At 39.6% G+C, this 16,456-nt stretch overlaps 1 protein-coding gene across 3 annotated transcripts in view; it reads left to right on the forward strand.

Moving 5' to 3' along the window:
• The window catches only part of TMTC1 (transmembrane O-mannosyltransferase targeting cadherins 1), a 284,520-nt gene that overhangs the window by 165,878 nt on the left and 102,186 nt on the right, over positions 1-16,456 (forward strand). For all 3 annotated transcript variants that reach the window (XM_019039302.4, XM_019039303.4, XM_055359438.2), the window contains one exon: positions 13,213-13,334. In XM_019039302.4, coding sequence (XP_018894847.3) covers positions 13,213-13,334 — 122 coding nt within the window. The remainder of the gene's footprint in view (positions 1-13,212; positions 13,335-16,456) is intronic.

A 16,456-nucleotide genomic window follows, 5' to 3' on the forward strand; every position in this document is an offset into this window, starting at 1 on the left:
TCCCAAGAGTCTAGACTAGTACCTGGAAAATACAAAAGAGATGGGAGTGATTGATTGCTAAATTCTTTAAGTGTTTGCCTCTAAGTAAGTACAGTGCCCAAAGAGACTATCTCTTTAGATGGCAATGAAACATATCTGTTGAACGAATGAATAATCAATGACCAGGTTTTTCCAAGAGAACCATTGATGAGGATGGGAAAATTTTCAAGAGTGCTTTGACAAAGCACATAAACTGGGGTGGAGGTGTCTGATGGTTCCCTTCGTCATCTGCCTGCTCCTCGTACTTTGTGTCTCTTGTAGGCAGAGGCATGACTAATTGCATGACTAACTGGAGTGAGCCGTCACATACCCAGTGGTGTGATGGAAATGGAAAATGATCTTAAAAACTGACAAAGTTTTTTGAAACAAGCAGAAGAAATATGTAGGGAATATGTAGGTATAGGACAGTGCATTTGGAGAGGAAAAACATAGTGGTAAACAGTAAGATAAAACATTAGAGATTTAATTGGCCACTCATTGGTTCAAACAATATGAAGAGTATAGAGAATAAAGATATAAGACGACCCAGGGTGCCTTGAAGAGCTTGGTTTTCTCCATTTCCATTGCATCCACCCCACCCATGAGAATATTATCTCTATAAACACTGATATGGTTTAACGATGCCAAGAAGCCTTCCTGTGCTTAGGATTTATCTCAGCTGGAGCCAACACTATGCACATAGATGGCTTAACAAAGTTCTCTAAATGTATAGTGATTTTTAGTGTAGAAAATGGCCATCAGCTATTCTTCATCTCTACAAAGGGCTGAGCAGCAGAAAATTTTTTTTTTTTTTTTTTTTTTGAGACCAAGTTTTGGTCTTGTTGCCCAGGCTGGAGTGCAAATGACATGATCTCGGCTCACTGCAACCTCCGCCTCCCGGGTTCAAGTGATTCTCCTGCCTCAGCCTCCTGAGTAGCTGGGATTACAGGCGTCCACCACCATGCCTGGCTAATTTTTGTATTTTTAGTAGAGACGGAGTTTCACCATATTGGTCAGGCCTTGAACTCTTGACCTCAGGTGATCCACCTGCCTCGGCCTCCCAAAGTGCTGGGATTACAGGTGTGAGCCACCGCCTCTGGCCCCAGAAAATGTATTTCAACTGTAGCGTGATGGCTATAGTTGAGATCAGTGAAATTGTGTTTGCCAGACAGCGGGTTGATTTTTGGGGGGTAGGTTATAGAAACTCCTAAAGTGAGAACTTTTCTTAACTTCATTCTGCTAGAGCAGTTTGTACCAGCATTTCTCAAAATATGTCACAGCATCATACAGACCATTAAGTAAGGTTACTCTAAATAAAGATTCTACAGTTCTGCAATTCACAAGCACTAGGTTTCAAAAAGTTAAACATATTTCTTTACCAGGGGGCTTCACAAAGCCTTTAAGTTGCTCTAAGCCTTGTGAGTTTCCAAAAGGGGTGTATCATGAATGGCATTCCTCAAACTTATTTGAATTTGGAACCCCTTTTTAGGGACTTCTTGTGGATAAATGTTCTTGCAACGTGCTTTGGGAAGTATCGACTTTGATATACAAAGGTGCCTGGGTCACCGGACCTTGAGAGTTCATTTTTGGGCAATGTTTAAACATTTCCTTGCTTGCCTTCTTTGTACCTCCAAAAACAACCGCCACCACAGCATCAACAAAAACATTTTCATATTATTACCTTTTTAGCAATACCACCTGAAAAAGGATTCCTTTGAAACCATTCCTTTTATAGTTTTCAACAAGGCAACAGTAACCTAAGACCTTGAAACCAATTATATTTTTCATTCTATGGAGGCTGTAATTAGAAATGTGTATATAGATGTTTGATACAACAGTGTCTGTGACTGCTGGGAGTCCTGATGGATGAGGGACCCTGCAAGGCCATTCATGAAATGTTACAGTTTGGGGAGGCAAGTTTCACCTAGAAGAGCTCATTCATTGGTATATTATTAAGTGGCAGTTTCCAAAGCAAGACGAAAGTAGCACCGTATATATCTCTCTACATGTATTTTTTCTTTTAACTGGAATAAGTTAAAAACTTGTATCTTCACCTGCTTAACATGATTTAAAAGAAGGCACTCGAGGGAGTTTTCTTGGCCTTCTCTAAGTAGAAAGTGAGATGTGGCTGCCTCAAGACATTGTTACATGCACCTCAGCGGGAACCTTTCATGGAAGGTTCTTACAGGAGAGCTGGAGGACAGAGAAAGGACTTCCTGGAGCTTCCTGAGAAGCCAGTGTGTGACTGCTAAAAAATGGCTGCACTTTTAACAGAACTTCTTCTCAGACTTGCTCTCATTTTTGTATCCCATCTGGTTTTAATTGCCACAGGCCACCAGTATTTACAAAAGAACCTGGCAACTTTAAATGGCCAAATTGGCCCTGTTCGCTTATAACCCAGGACTCTGGCATTTGGTATGAAAAAGTGATTAATTGGAAAGAACATTTATGAATGGCAGCTTCCCTGGCATTGGCTGGAAAATTCTCTCCATTCCAGTCCACCACAGTTCCTTCTGATTTGGGTGACTTCGGCCAGTGAACCCTATTTTTCTGCCTGTTACAGATTTTGGTCCTCACAATGACAATGTCTTCACTTGGGGAATAATTTATTGCCAAGGCTTGTTGAAGAAACAAGTTTGTTCTCTGTTTCTTTGTCTAAAACATTTTATTTTCTACTCTCTTGTAAGACTTTTCCAAGAAAAATATAACTCCCAACTAGTGACTATTGGATTAAGTTCTTACTTTTATCTGTATGTCAAGCCTCATATAGATCATATAAACCTTCTTGTCTTTTATATACACTTGAGATATTTGAGCTGTTGTGCTTTGGTGAAAATCAGTCTTTTTATGCATGCATCTCCCATGCTCTGAAATGATGAAGATAGGTGTGTGCATGTCTGAACTCAGAAAATTACAAGCATTTGATACCATTTCCAAACATAGGGACCTTTGTTTCCATCCTTTGCTACATTTCATTAGTCCATTAAATTCACCCTTTTAAGCCATGGCAGGTAGGCTGTTTGAAAACACAGTTCAAGGTGGAGGAAGAGCGTTATTCCATCATGTCAATTATTTGTGTAAAGAGCCTTTTAACCATCTTTGTGGAAACAAAATGATCCATCAGGATTTTATGACCATATGTTTCAGAAGTAAGGATGTTGGTCTTGTCCAATGAGATGCAACATGTTTTGATTATAAAAGATATTTTGATTTTGGATGAGTACATTGACAGATAACAGGAATCAAATCTACCATGAATAGTAATTCCTCTAGAAGTTCAATCATGCAAGCAAATCTCATCTTTTTTTCCTCTTTTACCTCTTAAGAGAAGACTTACTACACTTCTTGTTATATTCATGTGTAGTATCCTTGAAGTAAGCCAAACATCTCTCTGTAGTTTGATAAAGTAGGATGGATGATTATCTTTTGGAAGTGCTACTCTAAAACATTTAGATCTTCACTAGGAGAGTGAAACTGTGTGAACTTTTTTATGGTTCTTTCTCCTTATTAATTTTAGATTATAGAACAAAGGGACTGTCTTCTGTATGACAATTCCAAGTGGATAGATGAATCATGCATTTTGGTGAGTGCGACTTGCTTTGTGAAAAAGTAAAACATTTTGTCACTTTCTTAACAGAAAAGAAGTGATCATCCTGCTTTGGAAGACTTTGCCCGAGGGATGTCTTCCTAACAGAAACATTTGAGCTATAGTCATAGGTAGAAGACCGCTTCTCCCAGGCATGGATATTTCCTATTTTCCTAGGAACAAAATGGTTTATGAAAATGTATCTGATTTATCCTTTTCCTTTCTTTCTTCCATTTCATCAAAGCTAGATTCATTCTTGGCTTTATTGTATGCTTAAATCCATCTTGGTTCTTAATTGAATCCTTAGAGAGGGAATAAAATGATTAAGCGCTCCTATCTCTCTTCCACACTAGGTCCCCTTATTAAGTTAGAGTTCTTGACCTAGGATTCTGTGGCATTACTTGTGCCACAGTCATCTCCATTTTGCCAATCAAAGTTGGATGTGGTAAGCATGATGCTTCAAAGCCCTGACACCTATGCAGCTGGCTGTCTCTCTCCACCCTCTACTCAGACAGGTTCCCAGCACATGGCTGAGCTTTTGCCCAGATGTTCTCTCTTGGTTCTCACAGGCACCCATCTAGCGCACCTCAGGCCACAGCCTCCCACTGAAGTCATGGGTGTCAGGTGGGGGTCCTAGGTGTACCTCACTCAAGCCCCCCTTTCTCCTGAGTCACTCCACTAGGTTAGATCTCAATGCAGATGGACACGTATCTCTTAGAGCAGCATCACTCTTCTGATTTTCCAAATCCATCTGCCTGAGTAAATACTATGACAGATATGTTACAAGATTCAGTGATGATCACAGTGTTACATTCCTGAAAAATTCATCATAAACAGTGGAATATTATAGAAAGAAGCTTAAAACAATAACAAGTTAGGAATGTGTGTAGATTTAAATTTAGAAGGCCTTTGACCCACTTACCTGTCCACTTAATTTATTCATTGAACCCCTGTGGTCACTAGAATGTGGATGCTCCTTCACTTTCCTTACTAAGAAGGGCAGTTTCATTACAGTATTTGATTTCGTATGTCAAAAGTGATTATTATCCACCCCTCAAGCTCTCTCAGATATATTATTGACTTACAAGTCAGTAACTAAGATCAGTCAAATAAATTATGTTTTATCCCACTGTGATCAGAGGATATGTATATGTCCATTCTTTCAGAGGATGGGTGTCAAGATGAGTGGATGAGGCCAGGTGCAGTGTTCATGCCTGTAATCCCAGCACTTTGGGAGGCTGAGGCAGGCAGATCACTTGAGGTCAGGAGTTCAAGACCAGCCTGGCCAACATGGTGGAAACTTGTCTCTACTAAAAAAAAATACAAAATTAGTCAGGCATGATGGCACATGTCTGTAATCCCAACTCAGGTGGCTGAGATGGGAAAATTGCTTGAACCCGGGAGGTGGAGGTTGCAGTGAGCCAAGATTGCACCACTGCACTCCAGCCTGGGCGACAGAGCAAGAGCAAGACCCTGTCTCAAAAAAATTTTTTTTTAAAAAAGATGAATGGATGAACCATTTCAAACCATTCACACATGCGTTCAGAGTACTTGACAAGAAATATGTCCTGTGTGCCACAGATCCTGTTGCATCCCTGTGGAGTGTAGAATGCAATCTTGTGCTTGCATTTATCTGGCAAAGTAAACCAATAGCACCCTCTGTTAGAGGTTGTCAGCAGTGTCTCATTTGGCCACCTCCAGTTGCTGGGACATATCTGCCGTCAGTGTGTTTCTGCTATGAAATCAGATGGTAGAGAAGGCTGAAATTCCTCCCCACACTTGGCATTAACTTCGGATACCAAAGCCACGTGGACTGTGGGAAGAGGACAGGCTTTAGAGTGACTCAGACCTCAGTTTGAAGCCCTTGCTTCTTACTGATTGGATCAACTAAGAGAAGTCTCTCATGCTCTCTGGCCCTCAATTTCCTCACTTACAAAAATGGGGATAATTATACCTACTTTGTAATATTATCATGAGGCTTCAGTGGGCCCATTTAAGTCAAGTGTCTGGCATATGGTATGTGCTTGAAAGATATTTGTTTTTCCTCCATCCTCTACCACTTGCAACTTACTGGGTGGCTTTTACTGCGGCCTGCCCCCCGCCCCATCTGTGTGAAACACACATATAATAATTTGTAAGTTAAACCGGACTTTCGAAGATGTCTTCGCTTACAGCTCTCCCACATCTCTTTAGTCTTCATCATACTTTTTTAAATTCAGTACATAGCTTTCTAATGCCTTTTACATTTTTGTTCAGAACCACAGAAATAAAGAAAGTTCATTTCTGACTTTTTCTATGTCATCATAAATTCCTGTAATAGTTGCATTCTAATCAGGAAAATATTTATTCACCAACATTTTTCTAATTTACTTAATTACCTTATCTCCTCACTAGTGCTTGCTTAAAGTGAATAGAAATTTTTGCACTGGACTGATATTTTTCAATAAAGTGCCTTCTAAAAGGTTTTTGCTTTTATTTTTTAAGCATTTTAATACACACTTATGCAGAATATAACTTACATTTCCAAGTAAAGTTAGAAATTAGTTTATTCTCAATCAGAGTAAAGCAATCTGGGAGCTTCATGATTCCTCCTCACTTAATTCTGAAAGGTAATTGCTGTTGTGAGATAAGACGTTTTAATCTCAGGAACTGGTGTTTGCAAGAAGGATCAGACTGTTGATTAAAAACAAATCAAACAAAAGGCTCTGTGCAAAAAAAAAAAAAAAATGAAGTTCAGAACCGAAGACCAGAAATCTAAAATGTCAATTTATAAATCCTCTGATTTTAATCGGCCTTCGGTGCTCTGTTCATTAGTACATCTGGCAGTGCCTCTTGGCAAAGAAAGTTTGGCATGGGAAAAAGCAATGTTTAAATTGGCTTGGGGAAGACATCAAATATACAAGTCTACTTTTGTCTCTGAGGGGGTATAATTTCTTCATTCATTTCCCCTTTTAAAAATTTACTCCCTGTGCATTTATGAGTAAATTTTAGAGCTCATGAAAGTGAGGAAATGATATCACCAGCCTGAGCCAACTAGAGAGTGTGGGTTGGCAGCTCTGCTGTTGAGATCCTGAACCTGAGCCATTTTCTGTCCCAACTCAGTGTTCACATTATTTTCAGACAAGAGGGAAAAAATGTAAATGGCACCTTTCCATGTCTACATTTGAGATGTGGGTTGTGCTCATGTCACAGGAGGACTGTCCCTAAACATCTCTCAGTGTGACCTTGTGACCACTGGGGCCTGAATCAGGGTCCCTTTCACCAAGGTGTGTGGCAGCTGTAACAGGCTCTGAGAATCGGCTTTAACTTTTCTTACTCTTTTTACCCATAAGACTGTCGCAGGATTCCCTTTGTCCCCACATTACTGTCATGGAGCTAAGATTCTAGATCTTGTTTGAGTCATAAGAAGTGGTCTGTTGCATTTAATCATTGTCATAGCAGTAAACGCTCAAAACTTCCTCTTCTCCCGCTACTGAGAAATTGGTTTCAACCTCATTTGCCAGATAACAGAGCTCTCTCAGATTGATGTTGGTCTTTACTATTTCAATATAACATTTTAAATTTCTTATAGCCTCTGTGGCCTTAAACAGGGTGCTTCACTCGAGGGCTGAAACATGGAAAGACTGTGATGTACAGGACGAAGCCAGGGGTGTGCTGGAGCTGGCGCCTAGCTGCTCACACCAGCCCGAGCTCCGATCATTTTTTGAGGTCCACATTTCTGCCCTGTCCCCATGTTCTCACTCTGCTGGTCAATCCATCAGATTCCTGGCAGGAAACACATGGTGCGGCCAGTGAGGTGATTGAAGAGAGTTTATGAAAGGACCATTTCCGGTGATGTGGGTAGTATTAGAGAAGCCACGTGCAATAGTGACACCTACCAGATGGCTTGAAGGGGCAGAGGGGAGGAACAGCCACCCAGCACCTGCTGAGAGCTGTTGCCATGAAGAGAAATCCAACAGGAGCTGTGCCTGTAGATAGGCGAGCCCGGCTACTGCCAGAGTTGGAGGTGGGAGAGGCTGTTAAAATTTAAATGAAAGCAGACACAGCAGTGAAGGCCAGGTAGGCAACAGGGCAGCTTAGGGCTCACTGTAGCTTCCCAGAGAGAGTGAGATAAAGGCACATATGTGCAGAGCTCAGGCAGAATCCAGTTGCCCAAAACAGTCAGGCACTTTCTGTTCCTCTAGCTTTGCATGGCCCATGCTGGTCTTGAAAGCGTTCTTCTTGGCTTCTGAGTTAGAATGTTGAAGATGAAGTCAGTTCCCTATCCATCAGATGCGGTCTGTATTATCTTCAACTTTGATAGCCTCAGTAGATATAAGGGCTTTTGTGGATTCAAAGTTCACAGTATTTTAAATAAACCTGAGACCTGGATTTGCTCAAGTGGAGGCTGACAGTTAACATTTCCTGTAGATAGCAGTAGGGGTGTTGTGCCAGGAATCTAGATAAATTTAAACATTCATTGGTGACTACCATCAAGGAATCCGTAGTCTAACAGAGGAAGTAGACCCAAAAACAGATATAAAAAGGAGAGCCTAAGAAGTATTCAGCCATACTAGCTGTCAGCCTGGCAAATGCCTTAACCCCGGGGCTGAAGAGGGGAGCTTTACTGTCATCAGCTTCCCTGTGGATTGATAAATTGGAGGCAGACAGCTAGATCCTAGGGCTGCCAAATAAATCCTTAGGATTGAAATATAACTGTGCAATACTTAGAATCATGTGAACATACTTGTACCCTAAATGCAATGTACCATTTCTCTGAAACTTGTTTAGAGGTGAGAAAAAAAATAGTAATGATGACAATAATTACTATAATAAGCCTATTTTCCACCTCTCTGGAAGGGAATGGCCTGCAGTGTGTATCATCGGTGTTGAATTGGGCAGGAAGGAGCCCTATTTTTATTAACACCCACACACTGCTGGCCAGGTGCATACATGTGTATCAAAGTGTGTGTGTATACGTGTCTTTGCCTGTGAATTGCACTTTGAAAGATGAACTGGAAGTATGAAGAGGAGGGGATAAACCAGAAGCTACTAGGCTGGACGGTTTCAGGAGCTGGATTTCCTCTGAGGCAATTTACGGCTCTGAGAAAAGCCCTGCTCTTCTCTTAGCTGCTTGGCCTGATGTGTATTTGTGCCGATGGTGACTGAGCAACCCTCTCAGCACCCCCGTCTGGGTGTTAAGATGGGATTTTCACCTCTTTGCAGCTCAGGGGGATGCTTTTCTCTCTTCTTCCCAACCAGAAAAGAAAAATCAAACCTAACACCTATAATAGCGAATCTGTCACACATTTTTCCTACAGATATAACAGGTGTATAGGTCTCAATTCCTTTTCTTTTGTCTAGTTGATCACCAAATTAAAGCTCAGAGAAGTAAATTATTTTGTCTGAAGTTGCAGTTAATCAAATGTCATGTATTATAATGGCTGTATTATTAGCTGTCTTAGTTCTCATATCTCTTCTCTCCCTGGTGTCTTTGGGAATAAGTGAATTTCCATTCGTTCTTTGTCCTAAAAATGAATGCCCATGTGTACTTTGGAAAATACCATGAATTTCCTCTTTTTTCTCCTCATATTTTGTTAGGGTATTATTGAATCTACTAGGCTAAAAGAAGCTATAAATTATTTAGCCAATTTTGTCACATCAGTGATCCACAGGATACAGAATCGGGTTCCCTCCTAGTCTGTCTCATTCTAGAACATTTAGCCGTGTCCATGATGCACTTTTTTTCCCCAACTTTACAAGTGTCTACTTGGCAGATTGATATGTTATTCAAATAAGTATGTTGTTCTTGAATATTTTTAATCTCTCTTGACTGAATGGGGATGAGGAAAGACAAAGAGTATTGTCATCCATTTAATTTGAAAATAGAAATTTTTTCATGAGTATTAATTTTCTCAAAATGAAATAAAATAATGAAACTTTATTGAGTTTGGGCACTGCGCCACTGTCTTCCATTTCCTGTTTTAAAAACAAAGGAAAACACCCCACAAGATTAGCAATATGGGGTGGCGGGCTGTGTGTAAGCTCATAGCTCACAACGCCCAAAAAATGGACTTCAGGTTTTCAAGAAATCTTTGTGATGACCCAACTACATTCAACGCTCAGGCATACTTGCCTCCTTTTATAGTTGAGGCACCTTGAGGATGGAAGGGATAATATTGCCTGTCCAAGTACCAATGGTGTATCGGTGGCGGGGTCACTACCTGAGTCTGGATGTGGACCCTGAACACTCACTCACTTTTCTTTCTATGCATAAGGGACCCTTTAGTCACTGCCGTAAGGTGAAGGTCAGTTCCATAGCAAAGTGTGCAAAACGCTCATTATCCACTTGCTGACATGACCAGTCTTATTGCCTGCTTTGTACATTCCATATCTTCTCCCAAGAATGTGCCTAGCTGTGACCACCCCTCATTCCCAAATTTGTCTTCCTTGTAAACGTTTATTGATACTTCAAGCCCAGATGTCACCTCCACCAAAAAGCCCTTTCTGCCTACTCCCCTTCTTCTACCCAGTTTTTTCCTCTGTATCCTGCCTGATACATTTATTCACTTAATTGATTTATTCAGCAAATATTCACACCGGGCACTGAGCTAAGCAAAAGTCGTTCACCAGTGAACACAAGTCAGGAGCACTCTGTGCTCATGGAGCTCACATTCTAGTGAGGCAGACAGACAATAAAGGCAGTAAACACCCAGATACACACGTAATTACAACTAGAGTGATGTCATGAAGGAAATAAAGACTGTGCTGGTGTCTGAAGAAACTGGTGGAGGAACAGATGAACACTCAGCCCTGTGGCTTTTCCATGTGCACATCAGATTTCTGGGGGAGGCTGATCGCTCCTTGACTCTCCCCCCATCTCTGCATCCCCAACAGCAATCAGTGCCATGGGCATCCTGCTCACTACGGGTGTCCGTGAGTGAAGCGGGGGCAGGAAGGTTGGCTGTGCTCCCAACTGACACCCACCACTGAGATGAAGGCACCTCCCAACCTGGTCCAGCCTGGGTGACAGAGCCAGACTCAGTCTCAAAAAAAAAAGAAAGTGAACACCCACCATAGTGAGGAAGGTGCCTTGGAAGGGTAAGAACGTGTGATGCTGGGGATATAGAGAGAAGCCTCTTTCAGATCCCCAGTGAGGGCTCTTTCCCAATAACCTTGATGAGGGGCCATGGGGTGGCTCATTGGATAAAACGGTATCTAGGGACATGGATAACAGCCTGATCATTGTTCTGTTTATATCTGCACTCTTAATTCTTAATTCTTAGGATGAATTACTAGGGTGTATTACATTCTCTTTAGAAACTTCTTTGGGAAGACGTGAATAATTTTGTAAAAAGTATTTTAGCTTTCGAAGCATGAAAAGAAGTAATCAACTATCTCTATAAAAGTGCACCTATAAAAAGGGAATAGCAACATACTACCCAATAATAAGCTCAGAGTGAATGAGGAACATTTGACAAGACACTCTTTCTTTGGGGTCTGTTTTCAATTTAAGAAGAAATACTTGCTCTTGATATACAGGATTCTTGTGAAGATTTTTTAAAATTATGTACTTTAAGGTAATGCTTATATAGTGTTGGTGGGAATGCAAATTAGTTCAGCCACTGCAGAAATAAGTTTGGAGATTTTTCATTGAATTACAAAATAGAACTACCATTCAACCCAGCAATCCCACTACTGGGTGTATGCCCAAAGGAAAATCATTCTACCAAAAAGATGCCTGCACTTATGTGTTTATCACAGCACTTTTCACAATAGCAAAGACGTGGAATCAACCTAGATGCTCATCAACAGTTGATTGGATAAGGAAATTGTAGTACATATACACCATGAAATACTAAGCAGCCATAAGAAAGAACAAAATCATGTCTTTTGCTGCAACATGGAGGCTGTTAAAGGCCATTATCCTGAGTGAATTAACACAGAAACAGAAAACCAAATACCACATATTCTCACTTATAAGTGGGAGCTAAACCTTGGGTACACACAGACATAAAGATGGGAACAATAGACATTGGAGACTCTGAAAGGAGGGAGGGGAAAGGGAGGCAAGGGCTGAAAAACTTCCTATTGGGTACGATTTTCACTCTTCTGGGTGACAGAAACAATAGAAGCCCAAGCCTCAGCATCACACAATATGCCCTTGTAGTAAACCTGCACATGTACCCCAAATTGAAAATAAAAATTGTAATTTAAACAAGTAAATAAACTATACAGTTTAAATTCTCAAATTGAAATGTACTTTCTAAACCCAAAGTACAGTCTAAATTAAAAAGATAGCTTGCAGCTTTTAAATAAAATGAATTTGTTCTTTTTTTTTTTTTTTTTTTTTTTTTTTACCCTTTTTGGTCAGTTTTGGTAGATCATGAGTTGAAGACTTGTTACATAATCTATTTTTTTCTTCCTTTAAATTCTGGTTCCTTTAGGTCAAAATGAGATCATTACTTATAGATCCGTTAATTATTTAAGGGCAACTGTCCAAATCATATGGAATCACTCTCAGAAATTATATTACCCTATATGTTTTAGTCCATAAAACAAATATTTTAATAACATCAGGGTGACAAGCATCCCAAGATGTTTAAAATCGTTATACTTTGTATAGTTGAAGTATTTAGCTTTTATTAGGGAGTTTTATTTATATTTATGAAATTCTTTTACTTATTCTTTTCCAATTATTAAAAGTAATAGACTTTAAAATGTTTAAAGGAAACATTAAAAGTTGAAATATGGACAGTCTATTTGGTTTTTTTTTAAACTTAAAAAATACATATTCTCCAGTACATTAGGTTCTGTTTTAAATATAACTCTCTTCAAATATGTCTATACCATAAATACACATGGAAATACAAATGAGTTTTTACAATATCATTGCAACATATTATCAGTAATAAACAGAAGTTTTTTTCTGTTAATTATAAGTGACAGAAAAGTCTTTGCAAATAAAGATATATAATAACAGAGGAGGTTCTTTGTCAATTTAATGAATTATTATAACGATTTTTTATTCAAAAAAATCAATGGAATAAATACTCGCTTGCCAGCCTAATTTGAGAGGTGCAAAGGTATGCTTCAATTCAAATGATTCTCTCTCCATTGGTGTCCCAAATTTTATCATTAGTATTTGATTTTCTTGATGTTAAACTTTGCTTCTCCTGGTGAATTTTTTAAAGAAAATACATTATATTTTGGGAAGACATAATTAAATTCTCTGCAGTGCCTTACTGCGTTTGATTTTAGCCAGTTGCTTTGCTCTTTGAGAATGGGGTGTCTGGAAAGACAGGGATTCTGAACGGAGCCAGAACCAAGAAGCAGGGTTGCTGTAAATCCAGCCCTAAACAACAAGTAGCGGTCACTGACTGTATTGGGCCAATATCCGTGTTTCTGGGTGGCAAATGTGTGTCAGGGTACATGTGTGTGTTTTGACATGCCAGCCATTTTAGCCCGTCAGCTTTCTCTGTTAAATTCAGCACGCCGGTCAAAAGGTTTATATTGGTCTAATTTATTCATTTCTTCATTGAGAACCTGAAAGTGAAGGAGATGGTTAAATGCTGCCTGAAGTGGAATTCAACAAAAGTTAATGTATCCTTCACTATTGTGTGTTTCAGAGACTGGAGCACAAGGAGGTTTTAGTCGGCTTGTTGTTCCTGGTGTTCCCGTTCATTCCAGCCAGCAACCTCTTCTTCAGGGTGGGTTTTGTGGTGGCGGAGAGAGTCCTTTACATGCCTAGGTAACTATTGCACGTGACTTCCTCCTACAAGACCTGCCCTCTGTCACCAACATTGATAGTTCCAGAGAGACAGTCTTTTGTGTGTAGACCATTAGATCCTCATGGGACGAGGGATGTTATTACTTCAGCTTTAAAAACAGCCACACAGAAGGTTGGATGAGAGCAAATGTCCACACATGTACTCTTGTTTACAGTGGTTTACCTTCAGTTGCAAACTTTATAGTTTAAATGTGAAATATTAACTTCAGTATATTCAGGATTTTAGTAGTAATCCTTTATCACTACATCTATGTCTAAATGTGTGTTATTAAACAGAATTATAATACTTTTCTAGAAATGTTTTTTGACTTGCATAAAAGTATTATGTTCAGTAGCATGATTGTAATTAACTTCTTTTGTTCGTTCTTTTTTCTTCAATTTAAAAATGGAAGCAATCTCAAGAAAATTTGTCCTTGGGAAAAGAACAATGATTTAAAAACTAGAAAAGACATTCAAATGTGTGTGATTACATAATGCCACTTAGCTCTGAATGTTTGAAGTGTGCTGAAGCTTGTCTGTTCTCTTGTCTTATTCCAATGTCATTGTTCCAAGGCCACTTTTCTTTTCAGATGCTTGAAAATGTCACTGAATCAGGAGACCAAGTCTTGGTTCTGCCATTTATTGGTTGACTGCCCTTGAACAAGACACAAAGCTTTTTTTGCCCCCAGATTTTCTCATTTTTACAATAGAGATTTTAGTAAACTCGCTAAAATTAACATTTTAGATTATGATACTGCCTTTTAGGAAAGTTCATTCTTCTTCTATAAGTATGAACTTTCCTAAAAGGCAGTATCATAAACCAAAATGTTATGAGGAAATGAGTATTTTTTATTTATGATATTGTACTAGAAATTTTAAAACACGTATAATTAGAAATGAATTTCATAATCTTTGATTCCTTCAAACCAAATACCTAACAGCTTTCTTAACACTTTGCAGCATGTGGTTTTGACTCGGTTAAGGGGAAAGCAGCCCTTAATTGTTTACTGTGTCTTCAGCCCAATTTGGGAAGGAGATGAGTGCTTGATAAATACTATTCAATAAGGACAGAAATACAACACAAGTCTTTATATTCTACGTGGTTAAAGAGTCTTGTGAAGGCTTGCCAATAATAGGGAATACACCTGTAGTATAGAAGGCCAAAAAGTGGCATCGATCTGTGTTCTAGATATGTTTTTGCTTGGACCAGTTGAATATATCTTAGCTTTTCTTTGTAGTACTGATGATTCCAATGGAATCATTCTTCATTTGATAGATATTCATAGAGCCCCTCTGCCATAAATGCTCTACTAAAATCTAATGCTACACAAGTAAGTGAATCTCAGTGTCTGCCCTCAAAGAGTTAACTGCCAATTAACAAAATGGAATCTCTCATATTAAGCGTTTAATAGGTCCTAATATTTTATAAATACTATTGTATTCATTAATGCTATTTTGTCATTAATTGCATCAAAACTTTTATTGCATTTTTATTATATTTCAGTCACTATTATAAGCATGTTATATTCTTTATGTCAAGTAATTCACACTGTAGTAGTGGGTCACAGCCTGCCCCTGAAGTCAGAGGGCCTGCATTCAAACTCTGGCTTAAACATGATCGTGATTCCTCTAAGCTTGTTTTCTCATCTGCATAAAATGGGAATAGTAATAGCACCCAACTCAATGACATATTGTGATCATTAAATGAAACTGTTATAGGGCTGGGCGCAGTGGTTCATGCCCCAGCACTTTGGGAGGCTGATGCATGTATATCACTTGAACCCAGGAGTTTGAGGCCAGCCTGGGCAACATGGTGAGATCCTGTCTCTACAAAAAATAACAAAAAATTAGCCAGATGTTGTGGGATGCACTTGTGGTCCCAGCTACTCAGGAGACTAAGGTGGAGGATCTCTTGAGCCCGGAAGGTGGAGGATGCAGTGAACCATGATCGTGCCCCTGCACTCCAGCCTGGGTGACAGAACCAGACTCAGAAAAAATAAATTTTAAAACATGAGATGCCAGGCGTGGTGGCTTACGCCTGTAATCCTAGCACTTTGGGAGGCCAAGGCGGGCAGATCACAAGGTCAGGAGATCAAGACCATCCTGGCTAACACGGTGAAACCCCGTCTTTACTAAAAATACAAAAATTAGACAGGCGTGGTGGTGGGCACCTGTAGTCCTAGCTACTAGGGAGGCTGAGGAAGGAGAATGGTGTGAACCCGGGAGGCCGAGCTTGCAGTGAGTTGAGATCGCGCCACTGTACTCCAGCCTGGGAGACTGCAAGACTCCATCAAAAAAAAGAGAGATCATTATATATAAAACTTAGAAAGTGTTTTACATTATATATGATCAATAAATACTAAGTATTTTTATTGTTGATATCAGTTCCCTGAGGTAGCTGATAACATTATTGCCATTTTACAAAAATAAAACTTGGGCTCTGAGAGGTTGGTTAACTTGCCCCAAGCGGTATAGCTAGTGAGTGGCAGAGCTGGAACACACATCCCTGTCTACCACAGATCTCTTACCTTCCAGACTATATTGCTTCTCTGATAGGAACATCTTAGTATTCTTCTCAATTACAAAATAAGAAGAAAATCTAAACATAGTAAAGGATTTTCAGCTCAACTCACGTGGTGATCAAGCTTTGATACTTCTAAGAGTCCTAATATCTAGTTCTTCAGGAGCTTGGGGTTCTGGGTGACAAAGATTTGTAAGCTCAGCAAAGTGTCATCTAGTTTAGATACAGGAGAATAATTTGTGAGGAAATAAAGGCAGAGTGAAGGGCTGGAATTTTTAAGTAGACATTTAAATGTGATTCTTCTGGAAGGGACCTTAGGTAAATGTTACGGAAGCTCATAGTATTGTCACCAACCCTTTGCGGGGTATCTTATTGTAAGGGGTTCCTCTTGCCCGGGCAGGTATGTCCTCCAACCCCCAGAATCATGCCAGCTCCGGCTTTTCCCAGGCTGCCGTATCTTAAATAGACCTTTCTATGACTCCAGTTTATTTTTTCCTAGGAATGAAATGCCCTTTTTCCTCTAGGAATAGGCTGATTTGGGTTAAAATAAAAGTGCTGAAAAGAAAGCATCAATATTACCGAC

Source organism: Gorilla gorilla, chromosome 10 (assembly GCF_029281585.2).
Source record: "Gorilla gorilla gorilla isolate KB3781 chromosome 10, NHGRI_mGorGor1-v2.1_pri, whole genome shotgun sequence".
In the NCBI taxonomy this organism is placed as follows: domain Eukaryota; kingdom Metazoa; phylum Chordata; class Mammalia; order Primates; family Hominidae; genus Gorilla; species Gorilla gorilla.